General features: G+C 47.4%; 1 protein-coding gene across 1 annotated transcript; it reads right to left on the bottom strand.

Annotated features, from left to right (window-relative positions):
* CD163 (CD163 molecule) lies at positions 1 to 25,500 on the bottom strand. The gene is given in 17 exon segments (XM_040597086.1): positions 1 to 104; positions 3,301 to 3,433; positions 3,436 to 3,611; positions 5,886 to 5,953; positions 6,539 to 6,638; positions 6,934 to 7,071; positions 7,364 to 7,399; positions 7,595 to 7,909; positions 7,996 to 8,058; positions 8,818 to 9,132; positions 12,571 to 12,885; positions 13,635 to 13,952; positions 14,378 to 14,689; positions 15,500 to 15,814; positions 17,407 to 17,715; positions 19,270 to 19,584; positions 25,431 to 25,500. Coding segments are annotated over 17 exon segments (3,402 nt in total).

Here is a 25,500-nt window from a genome sequence, read left to right as displayed (position 1 = left end):
CTATCTCAGCTCTTCAACGTCATCATAGCCTGTATCTTCACGAGCAGGGGACACACGCCTCTCAGCCCCAGCGGTCCTGTTTCCTGACACGTTCGGACTCCTGTCTGAAAACATGAAGGGAAGAACACCGAGGTAAATGGATGTCCTGTGCACATTACCTGTACATGGTTGTGCAGCTGGCAGCATGGGCTGTCAGTTGTCTCCTCCAGAAGTTAGAACCTGAGATACGCATGGCTGTGAAAGACCTGAGGACTGCTTGTCTCATTTTACCTCCTGCTACATGTACACATGTCCAAGGATCAAGCTTGCTGTTCCCAGAAAACAAGCTACTGATCAGACTTTAAACACTACTAATAAGGGCAATTCTTCAAAATCCCTAAATAATTCCATTTTACTACCTCCAGTGTTATCTGACACATTGCAAATTTAGTAGGTCTGTCCTTGTCCGTCCCACAAACGTGCCCTGATCCATCGTGTCCCAGGGCTGTGACGGAGTGCTCAGCCCACTGGGTTTGAAGCCTGTGAAGAGGATGTCACCCACCCTGGTGACCGGGGAGGCACAAAGGCATGGAACTTGTTGGGACATACAGGGGAGAACATCTTGGGACTATAGACAGCTTACTATGGACTGCTTAGGGGAGGAAACAGAAGCACAGAGAAGGAGGGGTCCATGTAGCTTGGGGAGGAACAAACATGAGCAAATAGAACAGTAAGTGGATAAAAGGGGCTGGTAGCCTGTAAACAGGCTGCTGGCCAGTCTGTGTGTTTGGCCATGCCCTGTGCCTGATCAGCAGTATCTGTCCTGTTGTCTTCTTGGACTCCATCTCTAACTGCTTCCCTCCCAGGTGTCTCTGGTGTGTCTGTGTGTGCACAGGGGTCTGAGTGCCAGCAACCAGAGCTGGAGCATGGCTCAGAGGGGTCATGCCAGTAACCGGAGAGACTGGAGTGGGCAAAACTCTGAAGTGCCACCAGCTGGGGTGGGACTCAGGGCCTGCCCAGGTGCCAGCAGCTGGGGTAGGGGACCCAGGGGCCAGTTGCCTGGGAGGCTGCATGTCTAAGCCCAGGTACTGGGGGACCAGTGTGCACATGGGTGTGTGGAGTAACTGGAAAGCCAGGGGCTTCCAGGACCAGTTATTGGATAGGCGGAGTGTCTCAGTTACTGGTGGAAGTATAGTGTGCATGTGCATGGGGAGGTGCATGTGTGTGTAGGTCTGATTACCAGAAACTGGAGTGGGTCCATGGGTGCCAGGGTTAGCACATGCAGGTGCCAGCAGCTGGACGAGCCGGGTCCTGGGACAGCTGCTGGACAAAGTGCCTAAGGCCAGCAAGGGTTGGGAGGAATCCCTGCCACGTGTGTACATAGGCATGTTCCACCAGTAGCCTTTCACCCTGGTCAGCCAGAGTGGGGAACAGGATGAGGCCGTTGGTGCTGCTGGTGTTTGAGGGCTACGTTTGCTGTCTGTGTTGGCTCCGTAAGCCAGCCCTGTGTGCCTGCGTGTGCATGCCTACATGTGCTCAGCCTCACCCCTGGCTGGAGCTCCATCCCACTACCAGATTTAGCAGGCCCTAGCACCTCCTAATTTTTAGAAGACAAGCAACAGACCAGAGAGGTGAATATACCTTAACTATATGCAGTTTTTGCAAACAGCAAAGTTCGTCAATACAACAGAGCAGCTTTGTATGAAGTCAACAGCAAGTGAGGTTCACAAGGACACTGAGAATTCATTTGAGTAAGGTAGAAGTGTATAAAACTTTATACATAATGTTAGAATTAATATAATCATGGGCCGTGAAACCCCCCCAACTCTCTAACGTTTCTCTAATCACTTTGAGTCCTAAAATATTTTCATTATTTTTTTCACACCTTCAGTCTGTCAAATATGTTTATCCCTACCCCAAAACGTGGAGCTGATCAGAAAGTGTTCCGTGGTTACACTAAGTACACAGAGAAAGAAAAGTCTGTCTTAAATATTTTTTGTTAATTCTTTCTGAATTAAGTGCCTGACAAAACTTAGTGCTAGGATGTAAACCTAGCTAAATCCACCCTCCAGGCACTGTCCATTGTCTTTAAGAGCTCAAAGAGATCAGGCTCTGAGGGACTGGAAAAACATGAACAACTTATGCTGATTTTTAAGATGGTGTGTGTGGGAGAAGAAAGAAGATTAGGAGTTACAGAAAGTTCAGCTTCAGAAAGGTATGTGAACAAATAAACTCCTTGTAAGGAGACAGAAGAAAAAAAGCAGGTAAATAACAGGTATCATGGATTTAACAAAAATAAATCACAGCAGATAAATCTGATTTTTCTTTTTGATTATTTAAAAGTGCTTTTATAAGGGAGTAAAGTAAATTGTCACTCAACTCTTGGGATATTTTTATAAGTAAATTAGAGTCTAACTCAAACCTCTGTAGACTGGGTACATATTCAGTGAAAAATGGTATTCTTGGTGTAGCTCACTGTACCAGGTGAAATTCTTTGACAGCCCTAAATACCACTAAGTATTTTCATTAAGTCCTAAGATAAGAGAGACATGTTCTTATTACATTTTCCAGATGATGCCATACTGACAAGGTTTTGAGGGACATAGAATGAAATCTAGTAACGACATTTACAAGACTACAGAAGAAGGGGGAAACAATCAACTGCATAATTAGAAAGATCGGTGTCTAATGGTATGTAGCATTTTACAGAGTGGGATTTGAAGTTGCATCAGGCCAGGGACGATGAACCCAGATCAGGATTCAAAGTCAGGAGTGTCATGCTGTTGCAAAAAAGGGAAACATCACACCAACAAGCATAAACAGAAGGATAACCTCTAAGACATAAGAAGTAGTCCTTTGGCTCTACCTGATACTAGTAAGGTCTTAGTACCATGCTGTACAGAAATACTGTAAAATATTGTTTCTGAAACACTTATTGAAAGATATGGACCTACTGACACAGCCTGAGTGGAGACATACAGAATAAGCAGAAGTCTAGTCGACAAGAAGCAGAAAATTGACTGATGTAGGTTGTGGTAGTCTAGAGAAACAAAATGCAAAACCGAACTGAGGGGGGATATGTTAACAGTCTTCAGGTACTTAAAAAGGGTGTTACAAAGATGAATGCAACTCCTCTATTCCCACGGTCATTGGAATAAGAAGTAACAATTCTAATTTTGCAGCATTGAAGACTTATGTTAGGTCGCAGGCATTTTGTAGCTGTAAGGAAGGTACTGCACGGGTATACGTTACCTGTAGAAGCTGTGGGAACGTGGGAATGTGCTACTGAATGGCTATAAGAACAGAGTGATGACATCCAACCTGCATCCTCATGCAGGCAGGTAGCGTTCCCCCTGACAGGGCTTAGATAGAGCCTGGGTGATCCCCTGAGGTACCCTCCACCTTGTTTTCCCCTGGGTTCAGTACAGTAGCTATAGATTATGAAAACAAACATGAAAGCACTGCCCTTCTGGCCTCACCCGTCTGTGCATCCTGGTTTCCGTCACTTTCTTCAGAGATCCCAGTGATTTCCTGTCCATTCTGCCCAGAAGGGGAAGCATCTTTAGGTCCAAAAGCTTCTGTTGCATCATCATAACCATCTTCCAGGGCATTTTCAGGCAGCGGGGAGGCCTCTGGAACAGTTCAGGCATTAATTATAACAGGGAAAGATCCTCCACGACAGAAAGCAGTAGCTGATGATCCAGCAATAAGGGCCTGTAATATTGATATTATGATGCTAATGAACGATAATAACCCAAGAATCCTCCTGAGGACTCTGAGGTGTTTCAGACAACAACGATATAACTCCAATAATTGTTATACATTGCTGTTACAAGTAGAAAGCGAAAATCAACACAGAGGAGGGACAGGAGGCAGAAGACGATCTGAAGAGGGAGGCAGTTAGTGACAGGGTTTTATTTCAGACTAAGATTCCCCACTGCATTTCATAATTGCACAATGACAAACTGCTCCTTTTTTATCCCTCTGTGGCACCTGCTTCTTACTATTTTCGTTACTTTAACCACCTTCTGTTAAATTGCCCTGAAATGGTCTAGCTAAGTAGCCATCCTTGGCTGTTTGCATATGGACATGTGGCTACAAGCTTAGGGCAAACCTCTGGAGAAAAATACCTGCAGTTCTGCTCCTTTTCTCCAGGCTGAACAACCTCAGCTCTCTCAGACCCTCTCCACAGCAGAGGACTCCAGCCCTCTGATCACGTTTGTGGCCTCCTCTGGACCCGCTCCAACAGGTCCATGTCTGTCCTGCACGGGGTGCCCCGAGCTGGAGGCAGCGCTGCAGGGGGTCTCACCCAGGGGCAGATGGCAGAGCCCCCTCCCTCACCCTGCTGGCCACGCTGCTGAGGATGCAGCCCAGGGCTCGGGGGGCTTTCTGGGCTGCAGGTGCACACTATCAGGTCATGTCATTTGTCACCAGCAGCCCAGGTCCTCCACAGGGCTGCTCTCAGCGCGTTCCTCGCCAGCCGGTACTGACCCTGCGGATTGCCCTGAGCCAGGTGCAGGACCTCGCACTTGGCCTTGGTAGACTTCATGAGATGAGGTTCACGTTGGCCTACTTATCAAACCTCTCAAGGTCCCCCTGGGTGGCATCCCTTCCCTCACACGTACCAACTGCACCGCTCAGCTTAGTGTCACCTGCAGACCTGCTGCAGGTGCGCTCCATCGCACTCCCTGTGTCATTAATAAGGATGTTGAACAGTGCCAGTCCCAGGACGGACCACTGAGGGACCCCATTTGCACAGTGAGCTGCTGACTGCAGTTCTCTGGATGCAGCCATCCAGCCAATTCCTTATCCATGGAACGTTCTACCCATCACACTCACTTCTGTGCGCAGCCAGCTCGCTCTCTCATTTCTCAGGGCAGCTAGCCCTGTGATCCAAACTGCACTGGAATCCACCCCTCAGAAAATACTGGCTTTCATTGTCTTATGGAATATATGTATATATATGTATATATGTATATACACAGACATACAAATAATACATACATAAAATTAAAATACATACAAAAACCAAAAAGCACTCTTATTTCACTTTTAACCTATTACTCAATATTCAATCTGAATAAGAAAAAGAGATCTATTTTGGAATAATTATCTTCTTAATAAGTATTTCAAATCACGTAAGGAAAAGAAAAGCTTTTAGTTTTATTTTAAATAGTAAACTCCCTTAATATAAAAAAAGCAATAGAAAATAAAATCAAAGACACGGTACAGCAGAGAGTCTGGGATATGAGCAGCTGAGGTCCAAAACTGCTTGTGCCTTTGACAGTTGATCTCTCAGAGACCGGGCAATAGCTAAGAGAGCATTTTGATCAGCTCTAGGAAAATGAAATTCTTCTCCAAACACTTTCTCTTACTCGGCTTTTTCAAATTATAAAAAACAAAACCAAAACCAAACAAAACACAAAAAAATCCCCCACATCTGGCAAACTGCATTTTCTTCAGATCACTCAGATTAAAAATCTTTAATCAGCTCCAATGACCTGCCAACATTCTTATTTGGAGCATGTTTTTCCTGTATCTTAATTCTCCTCATTTATCTCAGAAATGAAGGGACAGCTTACAAGCTGCTACAGTCTCAATTTCTGGGAGAACAGTGGTCAAATTGTTAGATTCATATGACTGGATCCTGTGAAGAGTGCAATACTGCCAGTAAACATCTATTTGCAATTTCTCATATAGAAGAGAAGACTAGCACTTATATATGAGATTGCATTGCATTCTCCAACCACAAGAGTTAAACAAAAATTTTTGGCTCACATCAAAACTTCACTAGTGGACATGAAGTGCAGCAAGAAAAAAAGTTTTAATGGCCAATAACACTTTGGAAATTAAAAGCTGCCCTGATTTTGAGTCTCTTTCTTTGTAGGATCCCCATCTTCCATTACCTTGAGTTGCTCCGGGACCATTTTCTTCATCACTGTCCCCACTATAAAACTGTGCTTTTGGTTTTGTACTCTCTGAATAAGAATCTAGGCAAATGAGAAAGACAATGGTATCAGATTAAACTCGCCTTAGCTGCTAAGACTGCATCATGAGGACAAGGGTAGGCTACAGTAATACCATCCAAGGTCAACAGATTCCTGGGCAGCCAGTATTACTCCTGCAAGGTAAAGAGCTTACAGCGCCGTAACCAAGGATCCACTAGGAGCCCCATAATGCCTCCTGTGGCTCATGGTGGGGTGCAAGCCACCAAGGAAGAAAAGAGTCGGCAGGGGGAAGCCTACAGAGACACAGCTGCTGGGAGGGAGATACAAATTATTCCTTTATTTGTTCCTGCTTTAAATAATGGCAGCAAGAATCTTTTTATTTGTTTGTTTGTGGCAGGTTTTCTTGTTAATTGGTTTGACCTATATGGCTGCAGTGAGGACAGCATGAAATGAACTGTCCCTGTGAGAGGAACTGGCAGGGTCCAGTGGGCAGGAAACTTCTCAACTCAAATCTAGGAATTCTGTTTCCCTGGATATTTGGGACCTGCAAAGTTTCAGCTTGGGATCTGGGCCACCAGGAGGAATTTTCCCTTGACAAGAGGAAGACACACAGACCTGCCAGGCCAGCCATGCCCTGCTTTTCCTTCACCACGTCGTAGTCGATCTCCTCATAGACAGTCTCAGGGAAGGGGTCATAGGACAGTCGATAGCCTGCAAGTAAAAGGCAGTGATCAGTCACACAGCCTCTGCTCATACTCAGGCTGGGGTCATGAAAAGGAGAAGTCACCTAAAGGGGTCTGCATGGCCCGGCCGGTACCCAGGTCACCGAGAGGTGCCGGCTGAGGATAAGCACTGCTAGGCTCTTTCCCAGCCAGACGGTAAGTGAGAATCTCAGTGTAGCAGCACATGCCACTCATCTCAGTCACCCAGCCCCAGCCTCCCCAGCCAACTAGACGCTTGCCAGCCATGTGGAGGAGGCATCTCATACCAGTCCCAAGGGACCCACCTCTCTGCTGTGCCCTGGCATGTCGGATCTGTCCAGCAAGAATGGCAAGGACCAGGCAGAGAAGGGCCCCCAGGACAATGCAGAGGATGACAGGCGCTGAAATTCTTGTACTGTCTGTTGGAGGGCGGCGAGGAGGATCTGAATGGAAATAGAGAAGCAACAGATAGAGAATCAGGTGACCCAAAGGGCTGATCCTCTGTGGCCTCCTGCTGTGCCCACGCTGGCAGGGTGAGGCAGGTCACCTGCTGCCCAGTGGTGGATCCCGCTCAAGCAGCTGGAATTCAGCAGCTGGGGATGGCGCCACTGAGCTCTCCTTTACAAAAGGCTGCTGGAGATGCTTGCTGATGAGCTGGAATATACTGCTGATGGATCAGGGACTTTAAATTCTCATTTGATGGAAGAAAGAAAGAGGGAAGAAGTAATGTGTTACCTGTTCTAGTGGGTGATGCTGTTGTTTCTGTCATACCTGCAAAAGGAAGGTGAGTCCAGGTTAAGGAAGATGCAAATGTGAAAAATAGGGAGAACATCTTCATGTCATTCATAATATTACTGCAGTCAGAATTATGAAGGGGCTAGTCACTGGGCTGTACAGCTGGCACAGTGGGGCTCTATCCACCTCCTTCCCAGATCTGTGTAATGAACCAAAGGACCAGTCACTAACCAGAGCAATTCACAGCAGCATCTTCTTTATGATCACAGGTTTTGCCCACCAAGGGCTTGGCAGGACAGTCCCAGAGAGACAGCTCCATTCCTTTACAATGCACCTTCTCCAGCCAGATGGGACCAGTCCCTTCCCCAAAGGCAGCTTCACCCAGAGCAGACACAGCAGATCCACAGCCCAGCTGCCTGCATACGACATTAGCATCTGCCACATCCCAGGAATCGTCACAGACCGTTCCCCAAGAACCTTGGTGCCAAATCTCCACTCGGCCTGAACATCCATCCTCTCCTCCTATGACTCGTAACTTCTCCCTGTCTGCAAGACACAGAAACCTTCTGTATTGCTGAAACAGCAGGAAGGTCTGCAGGGAGTGGTAAGGAGAACCAACGAGGTAGAGGTACCTGAGCAACTTGTAGCGTTCGGGCACTCAGCAAATGAGGTTGGGGTCGTTGCCTCTTTTCTTCCTGCAAAATTTAAATACCGAAGTAAATAATTATTCTCTGAAAAGTGCAAGGGAGAATAAAATGCTTGAAAATTCAGCATCAGGTTAATTTTTTCCTATAACATACATGGCCTGTACTTGGTGAATCACTGTTCGGCTATTGCTGTGAATTAAATAATCTTCCTGATGACTCTGCTTGCTTTCTTTCTTTCTTCTTGTGTGAGGCAGCTGCAATCCCTTTCAGTAGATTTAAATGTCATCTAGAATTCATTTATATTACAGTGGGAACCCACAGATATGAAATACTGTCATAAAAGCAGGCACTAGAAATGGACCTTTAGAACTAAACTAATTCATACACTTGTCCATGGCTATGTGCATGCATGAGTGTACATGTACATATGCACTGATGCACCTCCATACATGTAGAAACACATACATGCCTCTAGACGTCTTGAGAAGTCTGACCTTAACTCAGATCTCACAGACTGACTGTAGCATAGATTTTTTGCTTTAAAAATATGCAATGGCACCATCCTATCAGGAACTTCCTTGGGATTTTCACTGTGTAACTGCACTCGGTGCCATTCATGTAACTATAATTTACTCATTTATATCAAGGACATAGACAAAAGAAAATGTTTGTGCCATTTGCATGAAACTAGAAATAATATATACCAGATAACAAATGAATGTGAGGTAATTAGTACAATGCCCATATATGCTTGCGTAGGTTTATGTGTATGCCTGGGCAGTCCCGTACAGATGCATTTCTAATTACCACGGCAAGAAATATGGGTCTCTTCTGCGCGGTTATCACATGACTGAGGATCCCAGGGGTCTGACTGACATTGCCAGAGAGAGCTATGTTGCTCCGTACACTCAACGTGGTCCAGCCACGTGGGCCCAGAACCTCTGCCGTACTGGAAGTCACTTGCGATTTCCCCTTCGTCTCCACAATTCAAGTGTTTGCATACGGTTCTTGCAGTGACTTGAGACATGTAATTTGAGCAAATGCTCCCCCATGTCCCATTGTAGAAAACTTCTAGCCGCCCAGCACAGTCATTGCCATTCACCAGCCTCAGAGCCAAGAACTCTAGAAGTGAAGACACAAAAATGTAATTAGCCAGGAACTTGGCTGTGATCAGTGAAATCCAGAATCTGCTAACAATCCTGTTCATCATGCTGAGTCAGAAAAAAAACACTCTGGAAGGGACAAACACTTAAACCCAAAAGTTAACATCATATACCAATCTCAACATATATTTGTTAGAAGATTCAGAACTTGTCCCTGCAAAATGCATGAGCAAGAATATAGCTTATGAGGTAAAGTAAGATTACTCTTTCCTATGCCATTTTTGTAAAATTCAGCAGTGCCCAAGAAAGCCCAGGTTCTTGTTTGTTGTGTGGAGGTCCATGGTGCTTATCCAAGCAATCTGGTCAGCTGGCATGTATCTGCATCCATTTTGTGTGCCTAAAACACGCATATCTTGAGGGGCCCTTTTTACTTGGGAGTGCTTGATGGCAAACGCAGCACTGAGAAAGGTATGGTTACCCAGAGCCCTGTACTTAGTACTTCTGGAGTTGTTCCTCCAATCAATACATCATCAAGTTAGAGGAAAGTTCTTTGGAATGCTATTGCTTTAAAATCTGGTGGATGATGCTATAGCAAATAGCAAGGGCTGTGTTTCCACGCTTGGGACAGCTGGTTCCAGATGTGCTGCACACCACTCCAGGTGAAGGCAAACTGAGGTCTTGCATCTTCGACCAGTGGGATTGAGAGAAAAGAGAAAAAAAAGTATTTGCAATATGAGTTATGGCATACCTGGTACATTCTTTAGCTTCTAGCTCATACAAGAGCTGCAATGGGTCTGGAACTGTAGCAGCTGCAGCTAAAGGGTGTGTGACTTCATTCAGAGTTCTGAAGTCTATTGTAAACCATCATCCTCCAGCAGACTCCACACAGGTCAAACAGCACTGTTGTATGGTGTGTGTTTAAGACCACCACTTGCTTTCCCAGGGAAACAATTATTTAGGGGATTTTATTGGCAGCCCCATGGTCAGGTTGATAGTGCTTTCAGCAAATCGCTTGGATTGGCAAAGGACTGACACCGGGATCTATTTAAGCAAATTCAGCAATGTTTGGATGATTAGAGAGTCCTGGGGAGTCCCATAGCTTGTTCTCACCTGTGTAAGCCACAGTGCCTATTCCAAAAACCCTGAAGCCTTTCTGTCCCATCCATCCATCTCTGGTGGTCAAGAAAGTCAGTGTCAAGGGTGACAGGGGTAGTAGAGCCAGTGGCAGCAAATAGGGTGTGCCAAACCCGCCTGTTCAAGCTCAGATTCCCTTCCTCCAGAGCTGGGCATGTTTCTCCTCCAGTTACTCCAAGGACAGTTTATTTGCCAATGCGACACAGAGGGGACAGTAAGATGCCCCGAGTGCTGCTACAGTTCAGTATCGACCCAGTGCACAGTGTTGTTGAGGCAAGGATGCCTGGCCACCTTGTCTGGCCAGCCTAATAACTTTGGTTAACTTCATCCACTGCCAGGCCAGGGGACACCCCCTCTCAGTGCAGTAAGTTCAGATCAGCTGCAGAGCACAATGTGGTCCAAAAGTGGGGGTAGCAGCAAAAGGGAGTGGTTTAAATAAGCTCTCACCTCTCTCCTGTGCTCAAAATTCTAGGTCTATGGACCTAGAGGGCTTTTCCTCCCAGTCTCTCATATTGTCTCCCTTTTCTTTCAGATCCATCCTTAAGTCTCAGTGTGTAGGAGGGGGACACACAGCTCTCCCATTCTCATTTTCCTGAGGCTGGCCATGCTGCTGGATCCTCAGTATTATCCTAGTCTGCGCTGCTAAGCTTGCACTCTTCTTCTGGCATCCTCACTCCAGAATGGTATACATAGGTCACTCCTTGACTTGATCAGCAGGGCATCCCCCCAGGTGGTACCAGAGGGGCACAAGTAGCTGTGCCTAGCCAGTGGAGAACCCAAGCTCTAACATTAATGATCACAAGCATTTCAGGATCTCTCTCCCTTTGCCTGTGACCACACTCCAGCAGTCCAGGAAACTGCAGTTGATTATTAGCTCCTTCCCAGTCCTTTCAGAGGGGTATTTTGTTTGTAGAATCAGCACAATTAGGCACTGTTCAACATACCTCTCCATAAACTGGTCCCAAAGCCCTCCTACGTTGTGCAGTATGGTCTTTACAAGTGGCTTATGACCTGAACTCCCCAAAGCCCTGCTGTCTGAAGCTTTCAGCTCTATCTCTTCTGCTCTGGTGTCCCAGCAATGACACAGCCACTGCAGAGGCCTCTCCCTGGAGCAGTGACTGCAAGTTTCTCCATTCATTTATGCTCAAAGACCCATTGAATGGTCATAGTCTGCGGAGCAGCATACCCTTTTCTGTAGGACTCTGTAATTACTGTAACTAGGGCTGCTGAAAGGACTCGGTTTTTTAATTCATCATAAGCCCCCAGTTTCCCCTCCCAAGGTGTCAGGGTCCACTTCCAGGTCAGCCAATACGAGCTGTAGGTGCTCCCACAAGCAGCAATTATTCCAGTCCCAGGGCATGCCAGGTACTAGTGTTGCTGGAGTGTCTCCTACATTTACTGTCTGCTATCATGGGCAAAACAGTTTCCACTTGGGAAAAAGAATTTTTTTTTTTTTTTTTTTGCACTTAATATAATCTTAACTATTACTTTGGGTAACAAGGAGAAAAGAAAACATTAACAATTAAACATTAGGGAAACTCCTTTGATCCACTCCATTGGTCCTAACTTCCTTTATTTTCCCTCCCAATTCCTTCAGTGAGGGTGGCAGTGCAGGAGGTTGTGGTTTTTTCTGCTCCTGGCTTCTTATTCATTTTCCTCTACTCCAGCATGCATGCATGCTCCACAGCCTGCAGTCCCTTCAGGGATTGTATTTGCTCCACTGTGGGTGCTCCACAGGCTGCAGTGCCCTCAGGAGTTTATCTGTTCCAGTGTGGCTTACCACAGGGACAGCATACCTCCTCTGGCACAGAAACCATGTCTTCATCCGTGTCCCCAGCAGTGTCTTTTTCCACTTCTCCTTCATTTCTGCTTTCTTGCAGCTGCGACTCTCTCTTAAATATGCATAGGCAGAGCCACCATATGCTCCTCTGATCGGTGGATGCTGTGGGGCCCAAAGGTTTATTTCTGTTGGTGTCAGAGCCAGTCATAACTGACTGTAATGGGGACATGGCAGTTGATGGCCTTTCCCACATGAGGAACACGCACAGCCCTTTGCTGTGGAAATCTTTACCAAAACCCTCAAATTTACCACCCAGTTATCCCACTCCACCACACACTCATATACATGTGTGCGTTAATGCAAAATAAGGACTTCTGTAGACCCTTTGCATCTTGGTGGGACCAAGGGGATGGGCTGACCAGCTATGCTTGTAGCCTAGAAAGCAAGAGGCTGTCCAAGCAACTCTCCTCTATTCTCTGCTTCTCCTTCATGTAACCCTTCCCTTTCAACCCACAGATTCAGAAAAGGCTTTTCCAAACATACCTGAGCACAGGACTCCAGCATCCTCTTTGTGTTGGCAGTTGTGCTCACCCCATGCCCTAGAGGGACATGCCCAGAGATCGGATTCAGCCCCAGTGCAGTTCACATCATCCAGCCAGATCTGTCCTGAGCCTTCACCGTAATGAGCAGATACAAATGCCTTGATGGCATGTCCACATCCCAGCTGTTTGCAAACAACATTAGCATCTGCTAGATCCCAGTTATCGTCACAGATGGTGCCCCAGATGCCATCATGATAAAGCTCTACTCTCCCAGCACACCGCTTTGTTCCATTCACCAACCTGATCCGTCTGCTACCTGCAGGGAGAAAACCCAGCTGTCAGCACGCAACGTAACAGTGATGCACAGGCCAGTGCAATGGATGCACGTTTAAAGCACTGTTAAGGCATCACGTTCTTGTTATATTCCAGTGTTATATTCTTGTGTTATGGTTTCTTGGGTAGAACGCCTGTGATGCTAAAACCACACAAAAGGGAAGGCCTACTCCTGCATCAAGTAAATGTTTGAACAGTTCCTGTGAGATGTTGCAGAAAAGGAGTGTCTAGTCATAGCGAGTATATGCAGAGATCGCCTTATCTTAGAAAGCCGGAGAAGCTGTTTTCTATCTAAACTCATTTAGTTTGGCAGAGACAGAGACAGTTTCTGTTACAGATGGATTACAAGATAAGAGTAGAAACAGTTCTAATTTACCTTGGAAAGACTGCAGCTATCTATACATACAGAAACGTCACAAAATGTCACCTATTTAATTCCTAAGCGACAGCCAGAATGTGTGGCAGTCGTGGCCAAATTAGTGTTCTTATGGCTTCTGTATTCTTTTTTTTTTTTTTTTTGATTGTGTGGGATAAATCCTCTAACAAATCCAAATGAAGGAAACACTATGTAAATTACATTTGCTTCCTTAACTATCATTGTCCCCTAGAGTACAGAAGCAGGTGGATTTTGCAAGCTCAGCCCCATGCCTGTTTAACACCGGGTGAGGCCACATCATGGTGGGCTAGAGGCAGCCCTGGGAAGCACTGTGTACCTTTTGCACAGTAACTCACCTGAGCAAATCACACCAACATCTTCAGCAACTCCCGCTGGCTCTGCCTGGGAAAGGGAGGTCTTACACAGCATCAGCTGGGTCTCGGTTCCAGCACACTGGACACTTCTCAAGCCAACATGACCCACGCCTCGCTCAGACCTTGGGAGGTAATAGGCTTTCTTGGCAATTCCGCACTGGAGCTGCCTGCAGACCACATGGGCGTCTTTAATGCCCCAGTCATCATCCAGGACTCTGCTCCACATGCCATGGAGTGAGATCTCAACACGCCCATCACAGCGGCTGTTACCACCTGAGAGTCTGAGCGATTCATCAAGACCTGGGCTCAAGAGAATTGGAAAATGTATTGAATAACATCTGCCACTCTTACTGCAGTAGAAATAACACGCAGGAAAGATGGGGAAGACAAATCTCTATGTTGGTAAAAGAATAATTCTCACCACTGGTTAAGGAGACGGCATCTGTTAAGGATTTATTTGCTTGCATGCACACAAGGGTCTGTAATGGGAAGCGAGAAAGGCTTCCCTAGCTCAAAGACTAGATCCTGTCAGGAGTCAGGCACATCTAAACAATGTGAAGCCTTCTACTACATGAAGTTTCTGTGCTGAAGTAAAGGTTGGAGGCAGGAGGGAAAGGAAAGGCCATTAAAGATAGGCTGACATACCAGACTTGCTTGGCAGGGCGAGATCACCAGCCGTGCTCTGGTCTGAAGCTGCACTGCCTAAATGGCTGCTCCTGACTCACCTGAGCAAACAACAGTGGCTGCTTCTCTGGCTGAGCAGGCTGGATTGCCCAAAGTCACTTGAGCACAGTCCCACAGGCAGGACTCTGTCCCTTCGCAGTGAAAAGCATCTCTCCATATAGGCCCACTCTCCTCCACAAAACGGTCTCCTGTCTGGATTGACTTCGCATAGCCGCAGTTCAGCTGATAGCAGAGGACGTTGGCAGCTTGCAAATTCCAGTGGGAGCGGCAGAGCCCTCCCCATGTGTCTCCATGGCGGATCTCCACCCTGCCAGAGCATGTGGTGCCATTCACCAACCTGCCCCCCGGGCACCCTGCACACAAAAGAAGGTGAGCACTGAGGTGTGGCACCGGTAACTGCTCATGGGCATGACCTGAAAGGGACTGGGAAAAGGGAATGAGCTCTCCTTAAGCGTTCAGTAGCAAAAATTACTCCACTGGACCACTGCAACTTCCATACTCATACCTAGAATTCAGCCCATCCTATTTTACTGAGAAGAATGACTAGAAATCAGGATCTGGTCCCCTTTGCAATTTTTAAACTCAGGGCACCAGGTTTCAGGGCTGTGGCTGAGCCATTAGACCTTGATTGTTCTGACCAGCCTCAGCTGGGGTGTCCAGCTGTGCACCCCCAGGTTGCTGGTCCAAGGCTCTGAAACTGGACCAGACCTTCAGTCCTTGCCTCAATGATGTGACTGGTTTAACTGTCTCCAGTCCCATCTCTCGCTAATCCTGCCAACCCTCTCCAGCTGGGCCCTACATCTGATTCATTACTTTGCCTTGTCTGGAACTGACCATAGACCTTGCCATCAGCACCTTCCCCTGTGCGGGTGGTGCGGACTGTGCCTCGGTGCATAAGGATGCTGCCTGTGTTGTTCTCACCCTCTGCCCCCAACTCATCCTACCTGGTGGAGCAGCCCTGTTCTTGCTGTCCCCTGACACCAGGAGCATTTCACAGAGAGCAGCCTTGTGGCATGAGTGAAAGTGCAGCTCAACTCCTGGAAATGCCTGTAGCAGTGGACAAAAGACAGAGCCTGGCTCCACAAACACCCTCTGGAGTTTGGGTCAGTATTTTTCCTGAAAGAGATTTTTCTGTTCTGCTCTTAGACCTTTCCACTGCTCACCTGAACATACCACACGAGCCTCTCTCCCGGCAGGGCACTCATCGTGACCCAGCGCACTCACAGGGCAGTCTCTCGGGTGGGAGCCATTCTTCTTGCAGCTGAATGTGCCGTTCCAGACAGATGCATTTCCTTGCCCAAAGGACCGTCCACCTGGTATCAGCACAGCAACTCCACAGTCCAGCTGCTGGCAGAGGGCATTGGCAGCTGGGAAATCCCACAGGTAGTCACACAGGGTTCCCCACATGCCTCCATGAAGTAGCTCTACTCTCCCTGAACATGCGGTACTGCCATTTGCCAGCCTGTACCCACCATAGCCTGCAGGAAGAATACAGGAACTTAGCAGTTACTTTTGTGTGTGTGCATGCTGTTGTACTGAAATTTGTAAGAGGGATGCAGCTGCAAGGAACTAGCAGTTGCTATGTCTGAAGTTACTGGGAAGCATGTTAGACCAGGATGTTCACGAGTCAGCTCTGAAAATAAGTCTTTATTGTCCATGCTGTAGCCTGCACTACATGACTAAAAGTGTCTTGACTCTTTAAGTTCAGCCTCTCCTCCTCTGCTCTGCTGTCTCCTCCTCCCACAATACTGCTGCTACCTTGCAACATTTTTTTCTCGCAGAGACAGTTCCAACATCACGCCTTGCATTTGGAGCATGTGAGAAACTCACAGCAGGAGCTCCCAGTAACACTCTCTCTCCTAGCAGCTGGTCATCTCACACTACCTAGTAAGCAGCAGCTGCTGTGTGCAATTCTCAGCTTTCATCCATTTCACAGCACAAAACTCTGAACACAATGGGCCATGCCCACGGGCAAATTCACAGTAATTTAAGTGCAGCATGGGTAGGACTGTGGTACCCTGCTGCTGGCCCTGTGCAGCCCCGCTGCCTTCCCACGCTGTCACTTGCACTTCCCTGGTCCCTGCAGCGTACTCCCCAACAAGACCTGTATTTCTGCTCCAAGCTGTGACTTGCAAGCGGAGGCAGGAATCAAGACTTGCCAGCTACTGATACCTCAGCTAACAGGGCCACTCAGCGGGCACAGCTCGTCTGGCACAGCTCAGCACAGCTTGGTGGGCACAGCTCGGTGTTTGGGGCTGCAGGTCACCGTGGCTGTAGGGAAGTGCCCACAGCAGCCTTGGACAGACGGCCGCTGCTCAGCTGGGGGCCGCTGAACTGGTCCTTCCCAGGCACGTCTGGTGGCAGCATGTTGTAGCAGCTCTGGCCCATGCTCAGTTTACTCACTTTGATTTGTGCCCTTGGAAAAAAGTTGTGTTTGCTAGGTCTACTCACCATTTCGGTAGTGGCTGGCAGTAAGTTAGCTGTATTTAGAGCAGCCATAGACCATATGGAGTTCTTAAATAATGTTATCTGACAGTCACATCTAAAGACATCCAGGCCTCTGACAACTTTTTTTTTTTTAATAGATTTGTAACTTGTGCCTCCTTTAACCTTTTGGAGATATGGCACCTCTCCCAGTTTCATGATTAACTGAAATGCCAGGGATTAACACACACACTGGCAGCACAGAAAATAATTCCATTTCTCCATGTTCCTGCTTGTCTGCTCTGGCCATCTCCCCTTTTCTGTGCATGAGAAAGACATGGAAGGAATTCTCAGCACTATAGAGTGCACACCTCTGGTAGCATAAAATAAGTCACAGCCTTTTTGAGATCAGCACCCCTGGTGCAGAAGCCAAGTGACAGTAAGGCCTGTGTGAGGCGCGGGCTCTCGGCAGAGCAAACGAGAAAAGGCTGGGCGGCTCTCGACTGTGCCCTGGCCTTCCCTGGGTGGCTTGAGGCACGGCAGGGGAAGCACCCCAGAGCCCTGAGGTGGGTCTGAACTGTGGGTCAACGGGAAGACAACATAGGAATGTCACCTATGAATGATGCCTCTCAGTCCGAAGTCTCACCTGAACACGCCACAGTGGCGCCATGCGAGCAGGCCTCGCTGCGGTGCGGCACCCTTGGACAGTGTGCCAGGTGAGTCTCATTCCCCACACAGTGAAACTCTTCTTGCCAGGTCACTTCACTTCTGTCCCCAAAGTGAGTTCCTCTCGAGATACCCACAGCGTGGCCGCACGCTAACTCGTTACATACAGCAGAGGCAGCTTTGAAATCCACATGTGAAAAGCAGACCGTAGCCCAGGTTTCTTTTTGCTTTACTTTCAGCTGTCCTGAGCAGGCAGTGTCCCCTCCAGTCAGACGCAGCTCAGAGAAACCTGGGAAAAAAATTCCGAGAAATCCATCATCAAGGGCTGGTTGTACTGACCTGATTTAGAAACTCCCATAACTTTGTGGGCAAGACAAATCACCGCTGTGAGCAAGACACCTCACCTCTGTGAGGACCACTGACACTTTTAAATAACCATTGTGGCAATTCCTGTATGCCACTAACAAGAGAAAATTGTGTGCAGGAATGCTGATTTCTTAGTATGTGAAAATACTAAATCCTTGGGAAACTACAGAAGAAGGGAAGTTTTGAACATTTGCCAAATGCTTGGGGAGCAGCAATCCCCAGATAAACAGATAAATAAATAGCCATTTCCTAGCGTGTGTCCTTGAGAGTCCATTGTTCAAATGAATAGGAAACCAAAGTGTCCCAGAAAGAAGACAGGATGTTGCACCCATCCTCGGAAAAAGCTAAAAAGACAGCCTGGTGATCTACAGGCTGGTCAGCCTCCCTTGGTACCTGGGAAAAGCATGGAGTGAGTCCTCCTGGAACACATTTCTGGGCACAGGAAGGTGAGTGGGAAGAGGCAGCACAGATTTACCCAGGGTAGATCATGCCTGTGTGACATTACTTTCTCTGATAAATTTAAGTGACTGGATTTGTGGATGGGGGGAGACCAGTGCATGCCATTTACTTCACGTTTAGCAAGGCCTTTGACACTCTCTTGAACAATAGCCTTGTATCCAGACTAGGATGTTACAGTCTGGGTGGTTGGACAACTACTTGGCTGGAAAGCTAACCGGAGGATCAGGCTCAGAGAGGAGCCATCAGTGGGTGGCACTCTCCCTGGGGCTGGCAGCACGGGAATGCCACTTGTCGGGCCCTTCCTGGGAGCTGCTCTGTTCAGCACCTTTTCCAAGAGCCTGGAGGAGGTGAGAGTGCACTCTTATCCATTTAGGGGGTTGGAGAGATAACCCCAAGGGCAGAACTGCCATTCGGAGGGACCTAGACAGGCTGGATTAATGGGCTTGACAGGAACCTTATGAAAATCAAAAAGGACAAATGTGAAGTCCTGAAGCTGGGAAGGAAACACCTCCTGCGATGGTCCTTTATCCAAAGAGCAAAACCAAGCACATTTTGCAGAGGAAGGCAGCCACACAGACATTGGAGGTTTTTGCCGTTGTAGATTGTCCTGTCTTAGCTTACACAAAGAGCTGGAGAAGGGTAGCTGTATGGCACAACATAGCATTTTCTTGCTTCTCCACCTACATCTGCCTTTTTAACTCCTATTCTTGGTCAAAGACAAGTTTAGTACTGCTCTCCTGTTGCCTGGGATAGCTGTGATAGAAACCAAGTGTTTCTTGTCCTGTTCTATGTCATTTACTATGTCTGCTTCCTTTCTATGTCATTGCTGTGCCCCAGCAAAGGAGCCATACACTTGACAGTCAGCAGAAGACATAATGCTGATGCAACGTGCTTTGGCGGAGCGGAGGCCATGGAGAAAGCATTACCTCTACACAGTACCTGGTTTTATCCAGCTAGGACAAAGTTTAATCTCAGCCCTGTAACATTTTCCATTATACAAGGTTGGATGACTTCTTACCTGAGCAGATCACTCCAGTATCATAGTAATGAGGGCAGGTAAAAGCACCCCATCCTGTATGTGAACAGTTCCAGAGATTGGGTTCATCACCACGACAATCAACCCGATACAGCCACGTCGGTCCGGATCCTTCTCCAAAAGGAGATTGTTCAAGGGCCTGAACAGCAGATCCACATCGTAACTGCTTACAAACAACCTCAGCATCGTCTATGGTCCAGTCACCATCACACACAGTTCCCCACTGCTCCTCATATTTTACTTCCACTCTCCCAGAGCAGGGGCCAGTTCCATTTGACAGCCTCAATTCAACAGCACCTTTGTACACAGAGACAGAGCCAGGTTATGGAAAGGACAGTGCCTAATCATGATTACCTATTGCATATGGTTAATGAGATTATTGCTATTCTTAATTTACTATTAAATTAGACTTATTCAGTTCACCTTTCTAAGTAGTCCAACTTAAACTTTTTTTGCAGGGAGTTGTGTCTGTATTTACAAGTTTGAGCTAACCATACTGCTAAAACGTAAATTATTTCTAATGACTGGTGAGTTTTCTCTTTTTCTGACCTGACAGAAATGGTTCGGAAATGCTGAGTGATGTCCCTGCTGTGTGATTCACAGTGGCTTCAACAGGAACGCCTCCTTTTTCTTTGCTGTTCTGCCATGATGATACTCAGCTGAAAATGCTTGCTGGGCACATCCCCATGTTCCTTCATTCCTATGTTCAGTACAGTGTGAAGAAGCAATTTCCCTCATCTGCCTCAGCTTCTTCCTCTCAGACAAACTATTACTTGCACCTCAGTGTTCCAATACTGTCTATTCGTTCCCTCCTTTCTTGCTCGAGACACAGGGTCCCCAACAAGAGAAGAGGATTACTTAAGGGGGGGGGGGGGGGGGGCAAGCTATCTCAGGAGATGCAGCAGCATAAGCAGCAGAAGGACAGGTAGGTCTTCATGTTGTTCCTCACGCCCCATCATCTCTTGGAGTGGGGCTGATGCCCAAAGAACCCTCTTTTCCTGCTCTGCTCCCAGGCATGCCTCTTTTTCCCAGTTCTTTTTCCTGTGGACTCAGAAAATAACATTGCAGTAACCACAGAGCACTTGACAAAGAGCCTGACAGAAGAGGGAAGATGCACACATTGGTTTCTTGCTCTACAATGCTGGTCTGCTACTACAGATGCTTCAAATACCATATAGTAGCTTAGCACAGGGATTTAAAAGGTAGAGAACACAGAGAATTTTGTTACAGTCAAATGCAGGAATAACGGTGGGACCCAGACGCAGTCCTTAGGAAGCCAAGCTACACAAAAACCTACTGGGACCCAAGAAATGCAGGGGAACAGGTCTGAGTCTACACCTTACACAGACACAGTCAACACTGGAAAAACTGAAGTGTGTAGTCTGAGGTGTAATGACACCTAAAGAAAAGAAGTTGACTTGTTCAGGAACTGTCTTAATCTAGTTTTTTTTCTGAGTCAGGAATTCTAAGGCAAGAGTTTTGGAACATATTTTCATTAAAAAGTTTCTTTACTTACAGGAAGGTTCATAGCTGCTTTGGTGACAAGTATACACAGAATCACAGAATCGTAGAACATGGTGAGTTAAGGTTCTGAATTGACATAGACAATGATTTTCTGTAGACGTTTGTGAAAAAAAATGTTGAAACAAAAAAACCCTGCCCAAACCTTCTGCCAAATTCCTTGAAAACAGTCACCATTGTAATTAAACAACAATACACATGGCATGCATTTGTTAGGGTATGTGCTAGAAAGCTTGTCTCCACGTGCAAAGGAGAACAGAGGCACAATGGGTGAAGGGGTGGCCCTGCCCTGACCCTCTCTGGGACCCTGCCAACAGAGCCACCAGCTCCGCTCTGCAGCTGTGATCAACGCAACAACTTCCCCGGTCACCATAGAGGCTCAAGGGGATGGAACACCATGGGATGCATGGGAAGAGCATCTTGGACTTGCACAAGGCTTATGATGGGACATTTAGGAGAGGAATCAAAGGTGGGGAAAGGGAGGGATCAAGGATGTTTGGGTAGGAGGAAGTGTGGGAAAATAGGTTAGGTGGACAAAAGGACCAGAGGAAACAGGCACAAATTGAAACACAGGAGCTTACTTCTGAACTTCAGGAAACGCTTTTTTTCTACGAGGATGACTGAGCACTGGAACAGATTACCCAGGGAAGCTGTGGGGTTGGCTCTCTTGGACATACTCAGAAGCCATCTGGATGTGGTCCTGCCAGCTGGCTCTGGGTGGGAGGCTGGGGCAGATAGCTCCAGGGGCCCCTTCCAGCCTCAGCCACTCTGTGATTCTGTGAGAAGCAGCCAGGGGTGGGTAGGTGGGCTGCTGATCGGTATGATTGTCTGGCTACACCCTGCACCTAAGCAGCACTGTCCATTGTGTCTCCTCAGTAAAATGTTTCTAGCTGTTTTCCTGGGTGAGGTGACTAGTCGGTGTGCATGTGTGCATACGGAGGGCTAAGTGCCGGTGAGTGCGGCTGAACCACAGGTCACAGAAGCACATATCTTTGGTGCTGTACTGGTTTTGGCTGACAGTTAAGTTTCTTCATAGCAGCTCGTATAGGGCTGTGTTTTGGATTTGTGATGAAAACAGTGTTGATTAATGCAGGGATGTTGTAGTTACTGCTGAGCAGTGCTTACACAGAGCCAAGGGCTTTTCTGCTGCTCACACCATCCCACCAGTGAGCGGGCTGGGGGGCACAAGAAGCTGGGAGGGGACACAGCTAGAACAGCTGACCCCAACTGACCAAACAGATAGTCCATACTATATGACATCATGCTCAGCTTATAAAACTGGGGGAAGAAGGAGAAAGGGGGAATATTTGGAGTTACATTTGTCTTCTCAAGTAAGCATTACACATGATGGAGTCCTGCCATCCTGGAAGTGGCTGATGGGAAGTGGTGGCTCCTGCCTGTGATGGGAAGTGGTGAATGAATTCCTTGTTTTGCTTTGCTTCCACACACAGATTTTGCTTTACCTATTAAATTGTGTTTATCTCAACCCAGAAGTTTTTCCTCACTTTTACCCTTCTGATCCTCATTCCATTCGTGACCACTCGCTCAGCTCCCATAACAGCACATGCTGAGGGCTGCTGCATGCCCGAGCAGCGCCTCGGGCCAAAGGGGAGCACCAGGTAGGCAGGACCGGTGCCCAGAAAGAGCCAAAGGGCCATCATATGGCCACTGTCACCTGCAGAGTGCTGGCTCCTGCCGCCCCTGTCTTCTGTCTGGCTGTTTCTTCAGAACCTGCTAACTTACAGAAATGGTATAGATCAAACCTCCAAGGTGGAAGGTATAAAACATCACAGACAACAGCACAGGGCTGAGCTGGAGGCTGTAGCTCACGGGGTTCCCCAGGGTCAGTGCTGGGGCCAGTCCTGTTCAGCTTGTCCATCACTGACCCGGCCAAAGGGGCAGAGTGCACCCCCAGCCAGTTTGTTGATGATACAGGACTGGGAGGAGCAGCTGGTACCCCAGAGGCTGCGCTGCCGTTCAGCCAGCCCTGGCCAGGCTGGAGAGCTGGGCACCGAGGGACCTCACGGAGTTCAAAGGGAAGTGTAGGGTCCTGCCCCTGGGGAGGGACAGCCCCACACACCAGTATGAGCTGGGGCTGACCTGTGGGAAGGCAGCTCTGTGGGGAAAGACCTGGGAGTGCTGGGGGGCAGCAAGTTGCCCATAGGCCAGCAGTGTGTCTGTGTGGCCAAGGGGCCAGCAGGACCCTGGGGGGCACGAGGAGGAGTGTGACAAGCAGGTTGAGGGAGGGGTTCCTGCCCCTCTGCTCTGCCCTGGGGAGGCACATCAGAGGGGCCAGCAGAGGCTACGAAGATGATGAGGGGATGGCAGCATCTTGTTTACGAGGAAAGGCTGAGAGAGCTGGAGCTGTTCAGCCTGGAGAGGTTGAGGGAGAATCTTATTAATGCATGCAAGTACTTTAAGGGTGAGTGTCAGCAGGATGGGGCCGGGCTCTGTTCAGTGGTGCCCTGCAACAGGGCAAGGGGAAACAGCCACAAACTGCAACATGAGAAGTTCCATCTGAACACAAGGAAGAACTTTACTGTGAGGGTGATGGGGCACTGGCAGAGGCTGCCCAGAGGGGCTGTAGAGTCTCATTCTCTGGAGACATCCACACCCACCTGGACGCAGCTCTGTGCAGCCCGTTCGAGGTGACTCTGCTTTAGCAGGGGGTTAGGCTGGTTGATCTCCAGGGGTCCCTTCCCACCCCAAACATGCTGTGATGCTGTGATTCTGTTCCTAGGTATCACACTGCTTGCTGTCATTTGAGACTGAAACATGAATATGTCATTTTTATTTGCATTTGAAAACAGACCTAATTTCTCTCTCTGTTCCCTGTCAGTATATCAGCCCATGAACTGATGCCAACGCAGCCACTTCCTTCAGTCACTAACTATTGCTTCATTTCTCTTCCCAGAGTAAACTGCTAGTCAACTAAGAAGCGATTCTGCCTCCATCTCTGTCTGATTGTAAGCTGATTCTTGCCTGCTGCATCAGACACAGACAATGTAGCTCTGACACACGACTTCCTCTTATACATAGGGAAAAGGTTTTACCTGTTTGCTGACAGTGCTGGACTTTCTTACAATTTATTCTTTATTATTTAGATTCTGAAATACAAAAACTTTAAGGTACATTATTCAAGTGACTGACAGCTAGTAACTTACAAAATCTATTTTTTCTGTAGACTAGCCTCGCTCCTCAAATTTCCTGAGTAAGAAAGTCTCTTACACACATAGCACGAACCTCTGATCACTACAGAATCCCTTGTACTTGCAACTTGTTGTCTCAGGAGTATAATCTTTCTGTAAGAAATCTTTAAAACTATTCTGAAAGATGTTCTGGAGAGCAACCTACAGTGTATTTGCAGAACATAGTCCGAAAAAGTTTTTGCAGCTAAAAGTATGTGTATTTAAAAGAGAAATAATTTCTAAGAGAAGTTCATAGTAAATTATTAAAGGAACAAGATAACTATTTCCATAAGCCATATCCAGGAGTAAAACACACAGCTCCTCACTTGACCGATCAACCTTTCTGCAACTACATTTTTAAATAATCCAACACCTGCTGTTTTCAACACGCGGCAGCATGCAGGGCTGGGCGCAGAGGCAGCATCACCCAAGCAAGGGGCCGCGTGAGCGGCAGGGGCTGCAGCGGCGTGGGGATGCACTGCCAGGGCAGAGATGTGGCTCCTAGGTGCTGCTGATGGTCTCAAGATAAAGCTACTCCTGTCTGCATCTGCCAGTCAGTCTCTATTTTACCATTACTATTTATACCATCACTGTTAAAAAGAAGTTGGCAGAAAACTTACTCTCATTTCTACAGTACTGCTCAGCTGACACTCAAACATTGCTACAAAGAGGTATAAATACAAACGTTTAATATTGTTCTTCCCACTCCTTTGCACAGAAAGGCCTGTACCTCCTCCTCCCATCCATTTGAACCATGACTACATCCACACAACCAGTAAGAACCTTTAAGACTAGGGCCATGCTACATCAAAATATCAACCACAGCGAAGTCTTGTTCTTGTTATATGGAGATGCAACCACCACCACAATACCAAAGTGCCACCTCCACGTGTACAGGGAAAAAGATGAGGATTCCAAATCAGTCTTTTATTATCAGCTTCAAACATGTACACAGAGCTCTAGAAGAGCACAGACAAATAGCGGTAAGCTTCAGATATACAGGAACAACGGAGGGGACGGTACGTTATCCAGCCAAACCCCACTGGGCACACAGAGCCCACATCATCATCTTACTGGTGTTGGATAAAAGCCTGGAGTTATTAATTCTGTCTACACAGAGCTCAACAGGGGAGGCAAGGCAGTAGTAAGGATACCTAGCTGGTTTCCACTACAGTTTGGCTGTTTACTAAACCTGGGCTCGAATTCCTGTGAGAATGGCCAGTCACTGATGTCTGAGTAAAACACAAAACCATCACACATGGCTTACCCTTTATTCTCTCAGGATTGCCAAGGAGACCGAATCAAAGACAGAAATGTATTTAAACACCTTCTTGTCACTTTTCCTGGCAGATTGATGGAATAACAACTTATTCATATTGAATTTACAGTATTTTCCCATCTCACTGCCTTATGTGAAAAAAAGTATGTACTTACCCAGGGAGGCCTGAATAGAGAGGAGAAGCAACCACAGCACTGGAGTAGAAAGATGTCCTTTTGCTGCCAT

Source organism: Falco naumanni, chromosome 5 (genome assembly GCF_017639655.2).
Source record: "Falco naumanni isolate bFalNau1 chromosome 5, bFalNau1.pat, whole genome shotgun sequence".
Lineage (NCBI taxonomy): Eukaryota > Metazoa > Chordata > Aves > Falconiformes > Falconidae > Falco > Falco naumanni.
The sequence above is the reverse complement of the archived record's forward strand: the minus strand, read 5'-3'. Positions and strand labels throughout refer to the sequence as shown.